We start from the raw sequence: 23,030 nt of genomic DNA, 5'->3' as shown, positions 1-23,030 counted from the left end.
ACAATTGGTCAGACCCTGTATAGTGCCTGTTCTCTAAGGAGGTTGAGAACAACTGAGTGGGAGTGAAGTTGGCTGGAAGAGGCCTTACAGGTGATGGGGGGGGGGGGGTGTTTGGGGAGAAGGGAATAAGCTGAAAGTGAAGAATATAAAATGCATTATGAAGTTGACAATGCCAGCAGTATTCACTCTTAGTCCTCAAGTGCTGTAAATGGGTCAGGTTTTCAGTCTGTCCCAATGAATTTGCATATAGAAGGGATGGTATACATGCAAATCTCTCTTTCATATTCATTAGGAATATCCTGATAGTGAATATGCTGTACAATTCTATGCTTGTTCAAATTTATTGAATGATTTCTAAAATGTTAATTCTGTATAAATGTCTTAAGAGGTAATTTTTTTTAACTTAATGTAAAAATGTTTGGTACAATATGACTTGTTTTGGCCAACACCTTCCACCAAACTCCCAAGTTACCACTAGATTTTGTGGCTCTCTGACTCCTGACAGAGACTTCTTTTGTCTCGGTATCCTTGCAGACATGGCTGTCACACGATCATTGCCAGCAGGAATTTGCAGAGAGTGTCGGAGGTAAGTAGGAACAGATCTGTAGCTCTGGTGGGTTAATCTCTATTCTTCTTCATCAGCACAAGGCCTGTATTGTCTATTCCAGTGCTAATGAACCCTCTCCGGAAGACACACCAACCCAGTGGGGATTTCGAGATTGCCGCAATGAATATGCATGAGAGAGATTTGCCTATGGTGGAGTCCCATTACATGCAAATCTCATACCTATTCATTGTGGTAATCCTGAAAACCCAACATACGGATGATCAGAAGCAAACGCCAGCGCTAGAGACTGTTAGTACCATACTAGTGCCTGCGTTTGCTACCGCCCCATGATCCAGAGATCGTGAAACAACATGCTCACGGGCTCTAAATGCAACTAGTATGCAAATGCATGCAAAACAGGGCGCTTAGCACAAATAGCATGCAAATGCATGCTAAACCTATTCATCCCCAATGATCAGCGACCAGCACGCCAAAGATTGGGTCGCTGGTTGCGTCAAACCCTACGCCAGCTCCGAGCTGACGTTAGGATTTGCAGACCATTGGGAAGGAATGGTGAGCCCTGTCCAGCATGCATTTGCATGCTAGCAGGCCCCCATTCACCCCAATGAAGAACCCCCGCCCCAGATTTAGAAAGGGCTAGAGATCCAGTGGGTCTCCAGCCCCCCCAACTCCCCACAGCATTTCTAAAAAGTCCCTGGTGGCCAAGTGGGTGAACCCCGCCCCTACCTTGAATTGGAGGAAGGAGGTAGCCTGCCTCTCTCCTCTTCCTTCGCAGCCTGCAAAATGGCGGCACCTGGGATGTGCTGGGCGGGGCTTCACACCATATAAGGGAGAAACTCCTTTATATGGTGTGAAGCCCCACCCAGCGCATCCCAGGATACACTGGGCAGGGCTGGGTGCGGCGTTGAAGGAAGAGGAGGGATGCAAGCTACCTCCGTCATCCAACTCAAGGTAGGGGGATTGACACTGGACCACCAGGGACCCCTTGCTAATGCGGGGAGGTTGGGGGGGGTTCGTTCGCCCACTGGGCCACCAGGGACTTTTTAGAAATGCTGAGGGTTAGGGGGGCTGGAGACCCACCGTATCTCCAGCCCTCCTTGAACCTGGGGGGGGGGGTCGTCCGCTGGACCTCCAGCTCCCGTTTTGCCTTGCTTGGGGCAGGGGTAGTGTTTGAAGTGCAGGAGGATTGTGCTGAGCGCATGCTTAGGCACAATTCTCCCGCACTTCTACCCCAGGATCAGAGATAATTGCGTGCTTAAATTTGCATGTCATTATCTCTGATCATAGGTCTAATAACGCCCCGCTATTTTTAGAGCGCTGTTTGGAACAGCGCGGGGCTTTGGATCATCTGCCCATAAGTGTGCCTCCAGGATAGGTTTCAGAAGCACTGATCTATTTAATTTACCAACAGGAAACGCAGATTGGGTTTCCTTGTTCAAACCTTTGAACAAAATAGAGATTGTTTCCAGTAAATAAATGAGTTGGACTTAAGGGTGTATCACCATACTGTAGGAAATACAGTGAGGTCAGTTTTTCAGGGTGGGGCTGCTGTATAACTTTAAATGGAGAAGAAATTTGTGTAAAATTACATGTATTTTCAGCACTGAAATACATAAGTACCGCCACTGATTACATCTAAACCTTAGAAAACAAAACAGTAGTTTGAGTGGCAGCTTGATATAAGATCACTCTTCTGTCTCTAGCTGAGCTTGGAATGGAAGTCTGGCATTGCTGTTCTATTTCTTTTGTTTTTAGAGGACCAGAAATGCTATGTATCTAAGAAGAATTCTGTTTCTGTCAAGCTAAATTTCATAAAACCCTATCGCTTAAAGCAAAGTAAGGGCCTCTTTTACCAAACTGTACTACCAATTCCCAACACGGCAATGCCGACAAAGCCCATCCACTTTGAATGGGATTTGTTGGCATTGCTGCGTGGAAATCGCTAGCATGGCTTGTTAAAAGAGGCCCTAAGGGTTTACTAGAAAATTACTTACAGCTTCTTTATTTTAGGAGTTTTTGGAAGTTATCTAGTTTTTTAATTAAAGCTTTATTATCCAAAGAGTTTGAGCTTCTCACAGGTCTCCCACTTAGCCATCTCTCTCCTCTTCAATCTGTTCAAAATTCTGCTGCACGACTAATATTCCGCCAGTGTTGTTATGCTCATATTAGCCCTCTCCTCAAGTCACTTCACTGGCTTCCTATCCGTTTCTGCATACAGTTCAATCTCCTCTTATTGACTTATAAGTGCATTCACTCTGCAGCTACTCAGTACCTCTCCAGTCTCATCTCTCCCTACATTCCTCCCCGGGAACTCCGTTCACTGGGTAAATCTCTCTTATCTGCACCCTTCTCCTCCACTGCTAACTCCAGACTCCGTTCCTTTTATCTTGCTGCACCATATGCCTGGAATAGACTTCCTGAGCCGGTACGTCAAGCTCCATCTCTGGCCGTCTTCAAATCTAAGCTAAAAGCCCACCTTTTTGATGCTGCTTTTAACCCCTAGCCCTTTTTCACTTGTTCAGAACCCTTATTTTACCATCCTCACTTTAATATTCCCTTATCTCTTGTTTGTCCTGTTTGTCCTAATTAGATTGTAAGCTCTGTCAAACAGGGACTGTCCATGTTCAAGTGTACAGCGCTGCGTATGTCTAGTAGCGCTATAGAAATGATGATTAGTAGTAGCAGTAGTAGCACGAAGATGTGTGAAGTATGGCATGATGAAATGTCCGCAGCGGTGAAGTGTTGCATGATGAATTATCGTCTGTTTATCTGGCTTGGTGATGAAGTGATGAAGTGGCAGATTTAGGTGGCAAGGATGCTGTTTTTTTGCACCTAAATATGAGTCTCACTAAAATTCTATGTGCAAGAAGTTTTAGTGAGGTTCATATTTAGGCACAAAAGAACAGGTGTCAGTGTGTGCTGGCATGCCCCCCCCCCCCCTCCATTTGCCACAAGTTTTTCACACATATGAATATATTTAACTTGAATATGTGATGGTGTCCATGGTGATGAAGTGCTGCATGAAGAAATAACTACATCAATTCTAACATTAGTTTTGAATCAGGAATCATCCCTAATACTTGAGACTCCTCCGTTTCTAGTGATAGTTTTCATCCAAGTGTGAGGTTAAATTTGAAGGAATATTAGTTGGCATATTACTAAACCATTAACCCTTTTTATTTTTCTTTGCGTTTTAACAGATATCCCCCCAAGACCACTCTTCAACCAGATAGTATGTTTTCCAGAAATGCTGTCTGTAGCTAATAGAGAATGACTCGGGGAAAGTCTCTCTCTAACCCACCTTATCCCCTCACTTCCTCCTTTAGGCTGCAAAGAAGCTGACGGCAGCCACAGGTCAGCGGTGCCTTCCCCTCTCTCTGGATGTGCGGCAGCCTCAGACCATCATAGCTGCAGTGGATGAGGCTCTGAGACAGTTTAAGAAAATCAATATACTAATCAACAGTAAGGATTCTCAGGAAATGTGCCTTCAAATTCTCTGTGTGTTAACTAGCAAAGGAAAAAACATGAGCAGCTTCGGGAACTGAATGTGGCACTGGGATTATCTCCTCTCCGTAAGAGCTTGGGCATAGAGCAGATAGCAAAGTGGTCTGTGAATATTCAAATTTCATAAATTTAAGATACCAACATAGTTTTCTTTTCTGTAACTTTCTCTTTAAGGGTGTCCATGAATTATTAAGCTCAAAATGCAAAGACTAACAGGCTTATTTTCAAAAGTGATCGCCGGGCATCTTCCGACATAAATCGGGAGATGGCCGGCGATCTCTCAAAAGCGGCGAAATCGGTACAATTGAAAGCTGCTTTTTTTACACCATCGCCGCTTTCCCGTCGCCGAGCCAGCGAAAGTTCAAGGGGCGTGTCGGCGGCGTAGCAAAGGCGGGACAAGGGCGGGCATGGATGTGTCTACCAGATGGCCGACTTTTGCGGATAATGGGAAAAAAAAAGCGGCGTTAATCAGTATTTCGCCAGGTTTACTTGGTCCTTTTATTTTCACGACCAAGCCTCAAAAAGGTGCCCCAACTCACCAGATGACCACCGGAGGAAATGGGGGATGACCTCCCCATACTGGGATGACCTCCCCATACTCCCCCAGTGGTCACCAACCCCCTCCCACACTAAAAAAATTAAAATAAAAACCTTTTTTGCCAGCCTGTATGCCAGTCTCAAATGTCATACCCAGCTCCCTGACAGCAGTATGCAAGTCCCTGGAGCAGTTTTTAATGGGTGCAGTGCACTTCAGGCAGGCAGACCCAGGTCCATCCCCCCTACCTGTTACACTTGTGGTGCTAAGTGTTGAGCCCCCCTTCATCCATAACTACTACTACTACTTAACATTTCTAAAACGCTACTAGGGTTACGCAGCGCTGTACAATTTAACATAGAGGGACGGTCCCTGCTCAAAGAGCTTACAATCTAAGAGACAAGTGAACGGTCAGTCCGATAGGGGCAGTCAAATTGGGGCAGTCTGGATTTACTGAACGGTAAGAGTTAGGTGCCGAATGCAGCATTGAAGAGGTGGGTTTTAAGCTATGGTAATGGTGTAGAGTTGTGGGGAGTGGGTTTGGGGGGATTTGGGGGGCTCAGCACCCAAGGTAAGGGAGCTATGCACCTGGGAGCTATTTGTATATATTTTTTTAATTTTTAGAAGTGCCCCCTAGGGTGCCCGGTTGGTGTCCTGGCATGTCAGGGAAACCAGTGCACTACAAATGCTGGCTCCTCCCACGAGCAAATGTCTTGGATTTAGCCGGGGTTGAGATGGCCGCTTTTAGTTTCCATTATCGCTGAAAAACAAAACCGGCCATCTCAAACCCGGCGAACTCTGGCATTTGGCCGGGCCAAACCATATTATCGAAAGAAAAAATGGCTGGCCATCTTTTTCGATAATACAGTTTGGCCAGCTGTTTGCGGCGCCACCAAAATAGATCGCCGGCGCCGTTCGATTATTCCCCTCTAGGTGTCACATTATTATAATCATTGGCCCAAAAAAAGAATACTGAAACGCATTTTTACATTTGGGAATTTGTACTAAATGTGGGAACATCGCATTTTTTATGAACTTAGTTTTTTTTTTAATTCACCACTTGCCTGATTTAGGCAAATCTGTCTGATGCTGGGGAATTCCACAAAGCAAGTCATCTTGCTGGGAACCCATCAATCTCAATTTTGGCTTTCACAAACCTAGAAACAGGCAATCCAACAAACAGGGATGTAGCCAAACCTTGTGGTAGGAGGGGGTCAGAGCCCAAGGTGGGGGGCACATTTTGGTCTGCCGCCCTGCTTCTCCCCACCCACTGCCGCAGCAAATGCCTTGGCTGGCGGGGTCCCCAACCCCCGCCACTGAATTGTCCAGCGCCAGTCTCCAGCCCGGCTCTGTCTTCCCCTCACGTCCTGCACGTGGGACCCCTGCCAGCAAATCCAGGGGCTCAGATGAAATTTGGAGGGGCTCAGGCCCCGTGGCCCCATGTAGCTATGCCACTGCATCAAAGATGTACAATAGTATTATCCTTATTAACACAATCAAAATATCTCAATGGATATCGAGCTGGGTATTTTAGGGGGGAATTCATCAAGGTGTGGAAAAAGACCATCTTTTATCACAACTTGGTTCCCTGCAGAATTCAGCAACCTGCAGAATCCCATGGTAAAAGAATAGCACTTCCACCTCGCAAGCAGCACTATTCTATATGCCTGGGAACATTGGACCACAAAACCGCAGCCCGATACTTCTGGGCCCAATGTACATGGGGCTGCAGGGCTGCCTTCCCTTGTGATATCTCTCCTGCCCCCAGAGAGGGCCTCAGGGTCCTTACCTGCTGGTCCAGTGGTTGTCAGACAGGAGCAATTCCCCTTTGCTCCTGCCCAGCTGGTGGTGCATCTAAAATGGCGCCCCTAGTGGTAGTCTCACATGACTACTACTGGGGGGGGGAATATTATCCTTAGCAGTAGTTGTGCCATTTTGGATGCTGTGCTGGCCAGACAGGAGTGAGGGGGGATCACTTCTGCATGGAGATCATTGGACCACCAGATCAGAGAGGTAAGAACATAGAAGTGAGGTGGGAGGTCTGTGCCTACCCAACATACCAACACACCATTGCCTTCTTTCTCATATCTTTACGGCATCCAGGATCCTACTTGGGAGGCTGTGGAAGCAAGCTGCGGTTCCTACCGTGGATCAGGTACTCGCTAAGGTGAATTACTGCTGCTTAATGGACAAATTGACAGCATTAAGACGGGGAAGGGTGGTAAAATTCTTCAAGATATGGGCCCCATACATGGAATGGAGAGGTCTATCAGTTTAATAATACTAGGGGGGGGTTACACATACAGTGGGGGAAATAAGTATTTGATCCCTTGCTGATTTTGTAAGTTTGCCCACTGACAAAGACATGAGCAGCCCATAATTGAAGGGTAGGTTATTGGTAACAGTGAGAGATAGCACATCACAAATTAAATCCGGAAAATCACATTGTGGAAAGTATATGAATTTATTTGCATTCTGCAGAGGGAAATAAGTATTTGATCCCTCTGGCAAACAAGACCTAATACTTGGTGGCAAAACCCTTGTTGGCAAGCACAGCGGTCAGACGTCTTCTGTAGTTGATGATGAGGTTTGCACACATGTCAGGAGGAATTTTGGTCCACTCCTCTTTGCAGATCATCTCTAAATCATTAAGAGTTCTGGGCTGTCGCTTGGCAACTCGCAGCTTCAGCTCCCTCCATAAGTTTTCAATGGGATTAAGGTCTGGTGACTGGCTAGGCCACTCCATGACCCTAATGTGCTTCTTCCTGAGCCACTCCTTTGTTGCCTTGGCTGTATGTTTTGGGTCATTGTCGTGCTGGAAGACCCAGCCACGACCCATTTTTAAGGCCCTGGCGGAGGGAAGGAGGTTGTCACTCAGAATTGTACGGTACATGGCCCCATCCATTCTCCCATTGATGCGGTGAAGTAGTCCTGTGCCCTTAGCAGAGAAACACCCCCAAAACATAACATTTCCACCTCCATGCTTGACAGTGGGGACGGTGTTCTTTGGGTCATAGGCAGCATTTCTCTTCCTCCAAACACGGCGAGTTGAGTTCATGCCAAAGAGCTCAATTTTTGTCCCATCTGACCACAGCACCTTCTCCCAATCACTCTCGGCATCATCCAGGTGTTCACTGGCAAACTTCAGACGGGCCGTCACATGTGCCTTCCGGAGCAGGGGGACCTTGCGGGCACTGCAGGATTGCAATCCGTTATGTCGTAATGTGTTACCAATGGTTTTCGTGGTGACAGTGGTCCCAGCTGCCTTGAGATCATTGACAAGTTCCCCCCTTGTAGTTGTAGGCTGATTTCTAACCTTCCTCATGATCAAGGATACCCCACGAGGTGAGATTTTGCGTGGAGCCTCAGATCTTTGTCGATTGACAGTCATTTTGTACTTCTTCCATTTTCTTACTATGGCACCAACAGTTGTCTCCTTCTTGCCCAGCGTCTTACTGATGGTTTTGTAGCCCATTCCAGCCTTGTGCAGGTGTATGATCTTGTCCCTGACATCCTTAGACAGCTCCTTGCTCTTGGCCATTTTGTAGAGGTTAGAGTCTGACTGATTCACTGAGTCTGTGGACAGGTGTCTTTCATACAGGTGACCATTGCCGACAGCTGTCTGTCATGCAGGTAACGAGTTGATTTGGAGCATCTACCTGGTCTGTAGGGGCCAGATCTCTTACTGGTTGGTGGGGGATCAAATACTTATTTCCCTCTGCAGAATGCAAATAAATTCATATACTTTCCACAATGTGATTTTCCGGATTTAATTTGTGATGTGCTATCTCTCACTGTTACCAATAACCTACCCTTCAATTATGGGCTGCTCATGTCTTTGTCAGTGGGCAAACTTACAAAATCAGCAAGGGATCAAATACTTATTTCCCCCACTGTAGGTTTGTTATGAAAGGCACGAGTTACTCTGGGGGGGGGGGGGGGGAAGGGAGCGGGGAGGAGGGTAAATGCTGATAAAGTATTGATAAGACATAATAGGGTTTTTGTATTTTACTTGGTTATTTGAATTGTATGTGATATTGGTATTAGAAAATATTATTAAAAATAAATATTAAAAAAAAAAAAGAAGTGGGGTGGGAGGAATTATGGAGGTTGGGGTCTTGCATCAGATGGGTGGGAGATCTGTACCGTGGCCCGTTTAAAGCTCCTGCAGGGAGTATCTGGCTGCTGCTTTGAGTCCCTGTGCTCCCGGCAGGTTAAAATAACCCCAGCTTTTGCCTGGGGTTATTTTACTGTTGTTTTCTGTCCATAGCATGATTTGTGGTGTTTCACCGCAAGTTGCACTAGGTTATTTGCATCTCATTACTGCCTAACCTGCGGCGACTGAAATATCACCTTGGTGATTTTAGTCAGGTGGTGTCAGGGCCATTTAAGTTGTGTTATTTGTCCGTTAAGACCCTAACATTGCTTGGTGACTTCCCCCCTTAATCATTTTCAGAACAGCCAGTTGAAATTGGATTGTACGCCTTTCAGAGCAACGAGTTATGTACCAGTAGGCATTCACAAACACTTATTGATAATTAGATCTGTATGAGCTGGTCTGGACATTTTAATCATTTATCCCAATGACTATTAATAGTTCTCTGCTTGTAAACCATCCTACAAGTGCCTAAAAGCATAACTTGTGCTTTCCTTAAACTCATAAATTATTAGTTTCTTATATTCCACGCAGTGCCACAATCATCAATTTTAATATTATAATCGTTGTATATGATGCTCACAGAAGCACCACAAACATTTGAATTGAGGCACTGTATTCATTGCTTTACCTCTGATACCATGCAGTGGTGTACTGACCTGTGTTTATATTTTCTCAGATGCTGCAGGGAACTTCCTGTGCCCAGCCAGTGGTTTATCGTTTAATGCCTTCAAGACCGTGATTGACATCGACACCCTGGGTACCTTTAATACTTCCAAAGTGCTCTTTGAGAAGTACTTCCAGGTACCTTTTTTCTTTATGACATTTGGCTCATTGGGCTGCATAATTTATTTCCAGTTTGTTTATTGCTTCTGTTAATAGACCTGAAGTGATGTACGCACTCGTGGGGCATATTAAAAACACAATAAACCACACAATCCTCGTTAAGAGATCCCCCTTTTACTTTCCAATCCCATCCCCCTCCAGACTACTGATCCTTACTGTTTGCTCCCTCAAGGTTTCAGATCCATATACACTTGTCTAAAAAGCCATGTCTTCCACTTTACCTTAAAACCTAATGATCTGAGGAACTAAAAAATCTCTTCTGGTGATTCATTCTACCAAATAGATGTGGCCAGGGCCACTGAGAGACACAGCCAGGCCTGGGGCAGGACCATTGTGGCCCTCCCCCACCCCCCACCTGCACTTTTCTGTTGCTGCTGCGTTGCTCCCTCGCTCTGTCCTCTCCTGCTCCAGTGTTCCTGTGTGCCGGGAGGAGTCGGGATCCGGGTGATTGCATTAACGTGATTCCTTGTTAATATAATCATCTGATTTCTGTGTGGCACGCAGGAACAGGAGAGAGGACAGACCCGGAAGCAGGCAGGAAGAAGCTTGCCGGTGCCAGGGCCAGAGAATTTTGCCCCCCCCCCCCCCGCCCCCCTCTCTCGGCAGCCCTGGGTGTGGCTACTGAGAAATGGGAATTGTGTGCTGGGGTAGCCTTAACTTTGCTTGCTGATAAGAGGGCATATTCTATTGCTTTGCATTAGTGAAAGTTATTTTATGGTGCTTATTAAAACTTGATATACCACTGAGACCTGTCAAAGCTTGGTGGTTTATGGAAGCACAAAAGCTATCAAGCATGGAATAGTCAAAAGTTCTTTAGTTGTGAACCCAACACAGTCCGTGTTTTCATGTACAAACGCCTGCATCAGGGGTCAAACTGAATATAACCAGGCTCTTGAGAACATTCAGTAAAGCAATGTAACATCGTAACTCATTCAACCAAAGATACCTTTTTGAGGGCACTTTTCTATGGTGGTGAGTTTCCTGGTTGATGTATGCTGGACAGCACTGTTTTTTGGTTGAATGAGCTGCAACATTACATTACATTATTGAATATTCTCAAGAGCCCATTTATATGCAGTTTGACTCCTGATGCAGGTGTGTTGGCCTGTGCTGGGTTCACAAAAAAAGAACTCTCGCTTATCCCATGCTTGACAGCCCTTTGTTCTTCTATATTCATCTTGTTGCTGTGTACTCTGACTCTTTCTTCTGCCGTCTAAAGCTTGGTGGGTTTACAATTTATAAACTTATAAACTAGAAAATAGAAAAGACCATCAATAATCCAGTAGGAAAGAAATTGTTCCCCTGTGCTGGCTGCTGGTGACTTGGGATATGGATTTTGTAGCACCTGATTCCATTATGTAGCTTCCTACTATTCCACAACTTGTGGGATAGTTGTGTCTTGCCTATTCAGTTATCTTCCTGCCCTCCATTTTCTAACCTTTTCCCTTTTCTGTCACCATTTCCTGTCCTCCATTTTCTAACCTCTTCCCTTTTCTGTCACCATCCTTCGTTTTTCAGCTTCACATTCCCAACCCTAATTCCATCTTCATTGTTCATGTCCTCCATGTTTCTCCCCATCCCCAGTTGACTATGGCAAGCACAGCTTTGTAGGCTGGTAAAACAGGAATACGGCATGCACCACTCACCTTCTGTGCAGAAAGGACGCACACCTGATAGGGAGAAGAAAAGCTGAGGGGATGGTGGCACAAACTCTAAGTATGTCTGCTGTAGCCCATGAGGGAGAGAACTCCACGTAAGCCCTTGGAACTGTTTGGTGGCCAGGGGACCTCTTTCAGCTGCAGCCACACCTCCTCTGCTATTCATTTGGGATAGTGTGAAGCAGAGAAAAGTGAGTTAGGCATTATGGATGGAAACCAGAGCTGGAAACGAATCAGTTCCGAGGGACGCACAGCCATTTGCATGCCATGCAGTGAAAGGACCGCCTAATGTGTACCGCTGATGTGTACAGCGCTATGTACATCTAGTAGCAATATAGAAATAATTAGTAGCAGGACCTTTAACAGAAGAAATTTTATGGGAGGTCAGGAGCTCTCATAGCAGGTCCTTCGCGACGGTGGATCAACAGTGAAGGGTCAAGGCAATGCAGCAGCCAGATCTCCCTCCTCTTTGGACTTGTCTCTCCTCCCGTCAGTATTCACAGCAGAACCTGCTCCTGCAAACTTTGTAAACAACATTCTACATTTTCCATTAAGAAACCCCGCAACAGGTTACTGCAAAACTTGAATGACCCCAATCTGCCGGATCAGTTTTCCTCAGCTTTTATTTTTGCCTCTGCTTGTGCCGTTCATAATCTTGCAGAATCCTGAACAACCTCCCTCTAACTCCGGTTGGTGAAAATAAAAAAAAATAAATAAAAAAGCTACCTGTATGAAAGCGTACTCTGAGCATGTTCAGAATAGCCACGCTTAGCAATTGGCTGTTCTGCGCATGCTCAGCTGACTAACTGGCTACCCCCTACCGAGTTGCTAGCTGTTTTTCCGAGCAACTCATTTACATCTGTTTTTTTTTTTTTGTTCATCACTCACTATTTCCACTTTGGTAATTTTTACTGAGGTGAAAATAACGATTGGTGCTTTACCCGGTGATTTTTATTTTTGTATGTCCTAGCCATTCGTGACTGCCTTTGCTTCAGGACTTCAGCTCTTCTTCTCTTCTGTTTGTATATAAAATGTTTAACATTGTAATGAAGTTTCTATTACGAGAACAAAAAGTATAGTGGAAGGATTTTTTTTTTCACTTTCAAATTGTTAAAACACATAGATCTTATTTTAAAGTGACCATCATATTGCTAAGTGTGAGTCTGCATGAGTCACCTGCTGTAAGTTAGTGTTCATGTTCTTTTAGGGTCACGGCGGGGTTATTGTAAATATCACTGCCACGTTGAGTTACAGAGGTCAGGCACTCCAGGTGCATGCTGGCACTGCCAAAGCAGCAATAGGTAAGCACTTAACTTTCAATTGGGAGGATGTTTTTTTAATGCCTGAGGGGGAGAGGGTACCAGGTCTTGTGTTCCAGAATCAGCCGGCGGTGATAGTGAGCGTTTTGCCGACTGCCACCAGTGTTATTCCCAGATATTCAATGCTGGCCCATGACCGGGCTGTGGCACTGAATATCTGGTATTAACTACATAGCCGGTTAAGTCAATATTCAGAACTTAAGGAGCTATGGGTTACCACATAAAGATAAGACTGTGTTTTATGTGGTTACCCTGGCCGGTTAAGTTCTGAATATCGGCACTTAACCAGCCAACTGCTGACTCCGACCGTGGAAAGCCCCCAAAATAGCCAGTTTCACTTTGGTGCTAACTGCTAATTTTCAGTGGTGATAACCAGTTAAGTGGTGCTGAAAATTAGTGGATAGCCCCAAATGAGCAATTTAACCAGTCAGCGGCCGTTTCTGGCTGGTTAAATCGTTTTGAATATCAACCAGATCATTTCTGGGCAAATTGGATGGATCATCTACTATGCTACTGTGTCATATGGTGAAAATTTGTCCCACACACAGCTTTTCTTAATACACCTAAGTCCAGTTAGTAAACTTTAGTTTTTACAGCCTCTTCAAATACAAGTAGTATTGAGTGTTCTAAAAGTAGGCTTTGTAGTCCTGTCATCATGGAAATATGCTACCCTGATAATACTGACCAAAGCTTTTGGAGACATTTTGTCCCTTGTGTACCTGCTAGAGAATGAAACAGGGACAAAGTTTGCCTCTGTGGGTTCTGTCTTCGTCCCAGCCCCGTCCCAGCAGGTTCTGTCTCCGTCCCCGCCCCATCCCAGCAGGTTCTGTCTCCTTCCCCGCCCCATCCCAGCACGTTCTGTCTCCGTCCCCGCCCCATCCCAGCACGTTCTGTCTCTGTCCCCGCCCCGTCCCTGCAAGTTCTGTCTCCGTCCCCGCCCCGTCCCTGCAGGTTCTGTCCCTGCCCCATCCCCATGGGCTCTGTCCTCATCTACAGAAGCCTTGAACACTTATGATTTTATATTTAAATCTTTTTGTTAAAGTATAAAAAGGCACAATATGCTGTGCAACTACTGTGTATAAATTACAAATAGAAAACAATAATAACAATGAGCACTATAATAACCCTCCTTCCCACCACCACCCTCTACCCTTCCAACTAGAAAATGACATGGGGACAAAGTTTGTCCCCATCCCCATTATTATTATTAGCATTTGTATAGTGCTACCAGACGCACGAAGCGCTGAACACCTGACATACAGAGACGGTCCCTGCTCAAAAGAGCTTACAATCTAAATAATACAGACAAGACAGTTACGGGTGAGGGAAGTAATGGGTGGGAAGGAAGGAAGGAACAAGGAGAGGGCAATTGAGTATTGGCTAGGAGCTAAAGGCAGCAGTGAAAAGGTGGTTTTTCAGCATAGATTTGAAAACAGGTAGAGATGGAGCTAGATGTATAGGTTCAGGAAGTTTATTCCAGGCATAAGGTGCCGCGAGAGAAAAGGAGCGAAGCCTAGAGTTAGCAATGGAGGAGAAGGGGGACGACAAGAGAGATTTGTCCAGTGAACGGAGTTCACGGGGAGGAATGTAGGGAGAGATGAGAGTGGAGAGGTAACGGGGGGCTGCAGAGTGGATGCATTTAAAGGTCAGTACAAGAAGTTTAAACTGTATGCGGAATCAGACAGGGAGCCAGTGAAGTGACCTGAGGAGTGGGTTAGTGTGGGTAAAACGATTCTGGCGGAAAATAAGTCATGCCGCAGAATTTTGGACAGATTGGAGAGGAGAGAGATGGCTGAGGGGAAGACCAGTGAGAAGTAAATTGCAATAGTCCAAGCGGGAGGCGACAAGGGTGTGGACAAGGGTTCTGGTAGCGTATTCAGAAAGGAAGGGGCGAATTTTGCTAATGTTGTAGATAAAGAAATGACAGGTTTTGGCGATCTGTTGAATATATGCAGAGAAGGAGAGAGAGGAGTCAAAGATGACTTCAAGGTTACGGGCCGAGGAGACAGGGAGGATGTGAGAGCCATTAACAGAGATAGAGAAGGGGGGAAGAGGGGAGGAGGGTTTAGGGGGGAAAATTAGAAGTTCAGTTTTGGTCATGTTTCGTTTTAGATGGCGTTGAGACATCCAAGCAGCAATGTTGGACAAGCAGGCTGAAATTTTGTCCTGGATTGAGGTTGAGATTTCAGGGGTGGAGAGGTAGATCTGAGAGTCATCAGCGTAAAGATGGTATTGAAAGCCATGGGATGAAATCAGGGTACCAAGGGAGGAGGTATAGATGGAGAAAAGGAGGGGACCAAGGACAGAACCCTGAGGCACACCAACAGAAAGCGGGATGGAAGTTGAAGAGGATCCACCAGAGTAAACACTGAAAGAACGAGGCGAGAGGTAAGAGGATAACCAGGAAAGAACAGGGCCCTGGAATCCAAGCGAGGACAGCGTATCCAGGAGTATAGTGTGGTCAACAGTGTCGAAAGCAGAGATAGGTCAAGAAGGATAAGGATAGAATAGAGACCCCTGGATTTAGCCAGTAGTAGGTCATTAGAGACTTTGGTAAGTGCAGTTTCAGTAGAGGGCGGAAACCAGATTAGAGTGGGTCAAGAATAGGTTGTGAAGAAAGAAAGTCAAGACAACGGTGGTGAACAACACATTCAAGTAGTTTGGAGAGGAAAGGGAGATGGGGCCAGTGGTGTGCTGGAGCCGGCTCGCACCAGCTCGCAAGAGCTGCTTGTTAAATTTACTGGCATCTTGCGAGCCGGTTGTTGGCCACTGTGAGCCAGCTCGCCTCTGCTCCCCCGCTGCCCCGGTCGTCCATCATCCATCTTCCCTCTGCTCCCCGACAGACCTGGTTTCCTTCCTGCGCCGCTGCTTGCCTTTAAAAATTTTATTTTCCCTCGAGGCGCACCGGCGTTGAAGCGAAGGCACTAGGCAGCAGGCTCAGCTCGGTTCCAGCCTTCCGTTCCCTTCCCTCGCATCATGGCTCCGCCCTCGTGCAAACAGGAAATACGTCAGAAGAGGGCGGAGCCATGTTGCGAGGGAAGGAAACGGAAGGCTAGAACCGAGCTGAGCCTGCTGCCTAGTGCCTTCGCTTCAACGCTGGCGCGCCTCGAGGGAAAATAACATTTTTAAAGGCAAGTAGCGGCGCAGGAAGGAAACCAGGTCTGTTGGGGAGCAGAGGGAAGACGGATGATGGACGACCGGGGCAGCGGGGGCGGGGGGGGCGACTGGAAGAAGGCAGATGGAGGGGAGGAGGGCAGGGGGGAGACGAGGGTTGCTAGACATGGGTGGATCATGGAGGGGATGGCAGGGGGAGAGGAGGGTTGCTGGACATGGGTGGATGGAGGGCAGGGGGAGAGGAGGGTTGCTGGACATGGGTGGATGGAGGGCAGGGGAGAGGAGGGTTGCTGGACATGGGTGGATGGAGGGCAGGGGGAGAGGAGGGTTGCTGGACATGGGTGGATGGAGGGGAGAGGAGGGTTGCTGGACATGGGTGGATGCAGGGCAGGGGGGAGAGGATGGGTCGCTGGACATGGGTGGATGGAGGGGGAAGGAGGGTTGCTGGACATGGGTGGAGGGCAGGGCAGGGGGGAGAGGAGGGTTGCAGGACATGGGTGGAGGAGAAGGAAGGGAGAGAGAAGAAATGCTGGACATGGATGGAGGGGAGGAAAGAGTGAGGAATGAGATAAGAGGGAAAAGGAAGAGAGGAGAATAACTGCACATGGATGGAGAAAATAGGCTGAAGCTGGATCCACTGGACAGTCAAGTCTGCGGAGGACCCAGCTTTTACTTACAGATGTAGGGCAAGAAATGAAGAAGAAAGGCGGAAAGTAAAGAAATAAATGGAAAGGAAGCCCTGGAAATGGAGTTAAGAGGACAGATAGCAGCAGAATCAGATACTGGGCCGGCATGATCAGAAAAACAGTCACCAGTCAACAAAGGTAGAAAAAATCATTTTATTTTCATTATAGTGTTTGGAATATGTCCACTTTGAGAATCAGGTGCTCAACATTAAAAGTTTATTTTTATTTACTTATTTATGGCATTTTATCCCACATTAAACATGAATTAGATTGCCCCCCCCCCCAGGCTCTCTCCCCGGCAATAACCAGCTCTGCAATTTGGGGGGGGGGGCGCAGAGGTGGACGAGGGGCGCAGAGGTGGACCGGGGAGAGAACCTGTTGTTAAACATTTACCAGCACACCACTGGATGGGGCGATAGTTGGAGGGGACAGCTAGGGTCAAGTGAGGGTTTTTTTAAGGAGTGGAGTAACAACAGCATGTTTGAAGGCATTAGGAACAGTTGCAGTGGAGAGTGAAAGATTAAGGATGTGACAGATGACTGGGATGATAGTGGGAGAGAGAGTGTTAAGTAGGTAAGTGGGAATGGGATCAGAGGAACAGGTAGTACATTTAGAGGAGGAAAGAAGAAGGGCAGTTTCCTCAGTAGAAACTTCTGAGGAGGAAAAAGGAGAGTAGGGGGTGAGGACTAAGGGAGAGAGAGGTGGGGAAGGTTTGGATGAAAATTCAAGGTTAATCTTATGGATTTTATCGTGGAAGTGCTCAGCTAGGGTCTGAGGAGAAAGAGATGGGGGAATTGGGGACGGAGGTACTTTGAGAAGACAGTTCAGTGTGGCAAAGAGAAGTTGAGGGTTGGAGCCATCCCTGCGGTTACTGCATGTCCCTGTGTCATTCTCTAGTATCTGCTGCATTGTCACTGGCGGCTGGTTTGATGTTATTTGAGTTAATATTAAATGATGTCTTCCCCTGCAGCTCACTCCCAGCAGGGAGTGAGGGTGTTCCGACCTGGTTTTACAGCCTGCCTCACTGACACAGCACTAACACAGACTACTTAGTAGTTACTGTGGATTCTTTTGGATTTGTATTAGGCAAATGAGACTTTTATTAGAGGTTCATTATTGTCTAATATACACAATGATTAAGCTATATAACTGAAAAGAAACAATAATATCTATCTATAGTTAAAAAGAAACAATCATTACATCTAGGAGTTTCTAGACCAGGAAAAGCAATATACATACACTATACATACATCACTGGTCCTTACATCATCCAGGCTTTTTACATCAGCTGAGAGAAGCCCCTTTTTCAGCGAGGCCGGAGTCTCATGACCAGGAGTCTGGTTCTATGCAATACATCCAGCCATAGATGAGCTTCTGGTTTCACTGTAAGAGCCCCCCCCCCTTTTTTTTATTAGGCTTAGAACTCATATTCAGAACTAAGGAAAATTACAGAATGCTTGAGAATTTCTCTGTTTAGGTAAACAAGCTATACTGTGGGAATGTGGTCACATGTTTCTCAGTCCAGGTGGCCAGCTGAACTCGAAACAGGCTCCACCTCTCCCTTCACATACCAAATTAATTAGAGCTGTGTCTTATCTTTCACACAAACAGAATTAAAAATTACAGATCCCAAGTGCAATGTCAGTCAAGGCAGAGTTGAAAAACAATCTTTAAAATTCACTTTTATTATAGAGGGGGGAGGGTGTTCTGCAGGGAATGAAACATTGAACTTGATGACAAAGGGCAATATTCAGCCAACGGGAAGCAAGCCTGCTAAGTTCCATGATCGGCGCTGAGCCCAGATATTCAACGGCGGGCAGTTTCGGTGACCGTTATTGAATATCCAGGGTTTTTTTTGGCCAGCTTAAACTTAACTGGCCAAGTTAATATTCAGTGCTGGATGGTTAAGTTTATAGTGTGTCAGCTTGTCTCCAGTCGACCTCTCGAGGTGTTGCCCCCTCCTTGCTCCGCTCCGGGAACCACCTCCGCACCACTAGTATTCCTCCTAGTTGTTATTCAAACACAGATCAGGCTTCCTCTGCTAGGTTCCCTCTAGCCAGCAGTGAGCCCATCCGTTTCAGGACCGGCCTTCTTTTCCTCAGGTTGAGGCCGTCATCTACTCTTGAGCAGACAAGCATTCACAGTTTTAGGCCAGCAACCAAGCCTATCTGCTCCCTGGCTTCTCTCCAGCCAGGCTACCAAGCCAAAAAGGCCTCCATACGGGTCCTGTTCCTGTCACAGGCACCTCCAGTTCATTTCTCTACCCACTACAGAGTTCTAAAACAAAGTTCAGCTTTCAAGTTCCAATGCTATCCAGTTCCAAACTTTCTCACTGCTGTATGAATTCCCCTAGGTTTAGCAATTTCTTCTCAGCCAAACCTAGAGACCCACCTCCCTCATTTGTCAGCACTCACTCCTGACAACCTCCCGCTTAGGTCTAGAACTCATACAGTGTGTTTTTCAGGACTTACTTTCCTTCAGTTCCCCCCTTTACCACGAGCAAAAGCTGAGATATCCATCTCCTCTGGCCCTCCTCCCTCTTCTCCCACTTGCCAGTCCATATGCTCGGTCCCTCCCTCCCCCAGCAGGTGTTCCTCATTCCCTTCCTCAGACCTCATTTCCCAATCGGCCTCCTCCCCCTGGCTTCTCTGCGAAGGAAAGTCCTCCCGCTCCTGTTTCCTCCTCAACTCAGGCTCCTGGGACTTGTAGTTTCCCCTCTCCTCCCTCCCTCGGCCCTGCTCGGCCTTCTGGGATCGGTAGTTTCTGTAGTCCCCCTCTTTCCCCTTTTCCTCCCTACCTGGAAGAAGGGCACCTTTTCTCCCCTGCCACCTCTGCTTATCAACCCCTTCCTCACATACCCCCCCCCTTAAGCGATTGCTAGCCCGCTTCTTCCCCCTTCCTCCTCCTTCAGGGCTAGCAATCCTACTCAAAACGTCCACATGTGGTAGCAACTTCCCTGCTCTATGTTCAATGTGATATTGAAAGGGTTGCAATGCCAGATACCACCTCGTCAGCCTAGCATTGCTATCCTTCATCTGCGCTAGCCACTTTAAAGGGGCATGGTCAGTAAACAACTTGAATGGCCGTCCCTCTAGATAAAACTGACATTTCTGTATGGCCCACTTTACTGCCAGACATTCTCTCTCAATGGTGGCATACTTCGTCTCATGAGGGAGCAACTTTCTGCTCAAATACAACACCGGGTGTTCCTCCTCCCCGTAAACCTGTGATAGCACTGCCCCCAACCCGGTGCCAGAAGCATCCGTGTGCAGGACAAATTCCCTGTCAAAATCTACGGCCCTAAGTACTGGTTCCTCACACAGTGCTTGCCGAAGAGCCACAAATGCCCCCTGCTCTGCTTCCCCCCACCTTAACCGATTTGGCTTATCCTTTTTTAACATTCCGGTCAAGGGAGCGGCCAAAGTAGCAAAGTGAGGAATGAACCTTAGATAATACCCCACTAGCCCCAAAAACCCCCTCATTAGTTTCTTGGACTCCGGGCGGGGAAACAGTTGAATGCTTTCGACCTTACCCTGTAATGGCCTTATCTGCCCATTCCCCACCCTATAGCCCAAATATTTCACCTCCCTCTGAGCAAAATAACATTTCTGGGGGTTGAGAGTCAGCCCTGCGTCCCGGAAAGCTTTCAGGACCTTCCCCACCTGACACAGATGTGACTTCCAGTCCTGGCTATGAATGATGACATCATCTAGATAGGCCGCTGCATAAGCCTGATGTGGTCTCAACACCTGATCTAACAGGCGTTGACAGGATGCCGCAGCGGAATTCAAGCCAAATGGCATCCGTTTGAACTGAAACAGGCCGAGAGGCGTACAAAAGGCTGTTTTCGGCCTGGCTTCAGCAGAGAGCGGAATCTGCCAATAGCCTTTTGTCAAGTCCAGAGTTGACAAAAACCGGGCTGTCCCTAGCCTATCCAGCAATTCCTCTATCCTCGGCATCGGATACGCATCCGGAACAGAGAGGGCATTAACTTGTCGGAAATCAATACAAAAACGCCATGTTCCGTCAGATTTGGGCACTAGCACGACCGGGCTTGCCCAGGGGCTGCGTGATTCCTCAATCACCCCAAACTTCAACATTTCCCTAACTTGCCTATTCATCTCCTGTTGCTTTAGGGGCGACAACCTATGGGGCCTCTGCCTTACCACCTTCCCTTCCCCAGTACGTATATCATGCATAATCAGACGTGTTTCCCCTGGGAAAGGGGTCAGCACATTCTCAAATTCCCCCAAAAGAGCCCTTATCTGCTCCTTTTGGTGCCCGTCTAACGCCCCTCCTACCTGCAACTCCCCCTGGGCATCCATCTCGGATATCTGGGGACCTAGATCCTCCTCCGCTAAGTCCTCTGCAGTGGCCCAACATACCTCTCTGGCATGCCACGGTTTTATCAAATTGATATGATAAGTCTGCTTTCTTCCCTGCTCATTCCTCACCTCATAAGTGACTGGCCCCAACCGCCTGATTACCGTCATAGGTCCTCTCCAGTTACCACTAAACTTGTGCGGATTATCTGAGACCATAATCAGCACTTTCTCCCCTATTCCCACCTCCCTTTCCTGGGCTTTTTTATCATATGAAGCTTTCTGATATTGCTGCGCGGCCTGCAATTTGTCTCTAGAGTAGACCCCCAACCGCCTCAATCGCCCCTTTAAATCATGCAGGTAAGATACTACTGTGTTATCCTCTAGCTCTGGGGGTACCCAACGCTCCTTCACTATATCCAAGACTCCCCTTGGGGCACGACCAAAGAACAACTCGAATGGGGACACCCCTAGGGAGGCCTGGACGCACTCCCTCGTTACATAAAGCACAAACGGCAGTAATTGATCCCATTTATCTAAGCTAGAGCCCAATCCCTTCCTAAGTAGGGTCTTCAGGGTCTTATTAAATCTTTCTACCAGGCCATTGGTCTGAGGATGATATGCAGCCGTACAAATGTGGACAATACCGAAGGCCTCCCATACCTGGGCCAGTGCCCGCGATCTAAAATTGGACCCCCTATCCGTGAGCACCTCCCGAGGGAACCCGACTTCGCAGAAAATGTGAATCAGTTCTGCAGCAATGACTTTAGCAGAAATGCTCCGTAAAGGAATTGCCCAAGGGAAACGAGTGGCCATATCCAGAATTACTAAAATATAAGAGAACCCCCGTGTAGATTTTTGAATAGGTCCAATTATATCCATCGCAATCCGCCCCAGCGGAGTCCCTATTCGGGGCAATGGGTGTAAAGGAACCCTCGCTGGACCCTGCTCAGATACCTTCTGACATAAAGGACAAGACTCACAATATTTTTCCACCTCTTTATATATACCCGGCCAATAAAAACGTCTTAACAACTGGGAGACAGTATTCTGGGCTCCTTTATGCCCCCCCAGAGGGTGATCGTGAGCCAACCGTAACAGTAGGTTCCGAAACCCTCGAGGCACTACTAACTGCCTCCGTACTCCCCCCATCCCCTCCCCTGCAGATTCGCGGAAAAGAAGTCCCTTGTCTACCACAAAACCTGGGCCCTGAGCCCCTCTGCCCCCTTCCTTTACTCGCTCCCAGGCATACTGCAGAGTGGGATCTGCCCGCTGCTCCCTCTCAAAAGAAGGGAACTGCTCCCTTACCTCCCCTGCCTCATCAGGGAAATCAGTCTCCTGCTCCAGTTCTTTCATAGACAGAGCTCTCTGACGCTGAACTGTCTTCTTATGCCCCCCGGTATCTCTGGTTTTCCCCGGGTCCCCCAATACCTCCATCTGAAAAGGAAATATATGGGGTAAAGACTGCTCCTGCTCCGCCTCCCCCTTCCGCTGTGACCGGGTAACGACTAAACCTTCTCTCTCTCTTAAATACTCCGAAAATGGGGGCCAATCCCTTCCCAAAATAAGGGCTCGCGGCAACCTAGGCAGAACCGCCGCCCAGACCCAATGTGCTCCCAAAGGACCTACTATCCTAACATGCCGCAGCGGGTATCTACTAGACGCCCCATGCACACATTGTATTGTGACCTCCTGTCCCCTCCTCCCCACTCTTCCCGCTCCCTTCACCATGATCTGTTCCCACAAGGACTGGGCCAGCATGGTTTGATCCGCTCCTGAGTCCTTCCACCTCCACCCCCATCACTTCAACCTGTTGGCAGAACTCATGCCCACCACCCCTCCTCCCGCCGGCCACCAATTGCAATTTAACCACGCAGTCCCTCCTCACATGGCCCTTCCTCCCACAACGATAACACATTTTCTCGTCCACCTTACTTCCCTCCCAACTCCTCGGGGCCTTTACTTCAGGTACCTTACTCAGCCTAGGACTACCCAAACCCCCCCCCCTGCTGGGCCACTTTGCGAGCACAATGCTGTGATTCTAGGAAGCAATCCATACTCTGAATTGCCTCCTCAAGGGATCCACAGCCCCTTTTAATCAAATCTACTTGAAGACCCCTGGGTAAGGACTCCAAGAACTGTTCCAGCACTAGCTCTTCCATTATTTGCTGCACTGACCGTCGTTCTGGCTCTAACCATTTCCCCGCCAAATCTCTTAATTTCTGAGCCAGCACCCTTGGAGTTTCCCCTTCCACCCACTTGAATTCCCGAAACCTCCTCCTGTATGCATGTTTGCTTAGTCCAAACCTGTCCAAAATAGCT

The 23,030-nt window shown here is 47.4% G+C and overlaps 1 protein-coding gene across 4 annotated transcripts in view; it reads left to right on the top strand.

Annotated features, from left to right (window-relative positions):
* Positions 1-23,030, top strand: part of DECR2 (2,4-dienoyl-CoA reductase 2) — a 43,610-nt gene that overhangs the window by 12,108 nt on the left and 8,472 nt on the right. For all 4 annotated transcript variants that reach the window (XM_030211759.1, XM_030211760.1, XM_030211762.1 and 1 more), the window contains 4 exons: positions 535-586; positions 3,895-4,030; positions 9,443-9,567; positions 12,475-12,568. In XM_030211759.1, the coding sequence (XP_030067619.1) occupies positions 535-586; positions 3,895-4,030; positions 9,443-9,567; positions 12,475-12,568 (407 nt within the window). The remainder of the gene's footprint in view (positions 1-534; positions 587-3,894; positions 4,031-9,442; positions 9,568-12,474; positions 12,569-23,030) is intronic.

Source organism: Microcaecilia unicolor, chromosome 8 (genome assembly GCF_901765095.1).
Source record: "Microcaecilia unicolor chromosome 8, aMicUni1.1, whole genome shotgun sequence".
NCBI classification, from domain to species: Eukaryota; Metazoa; Chordata; class Amphibia; order Gymnophiona; family Siphonopidae; genus Microcaecilia; species Microcaecilia unicolor.
The sequence above is the reverse complement of the archived record's forward strand: the minus strand, read 5'-3'. Positions and strand labels throughout refer to the sequence as shown.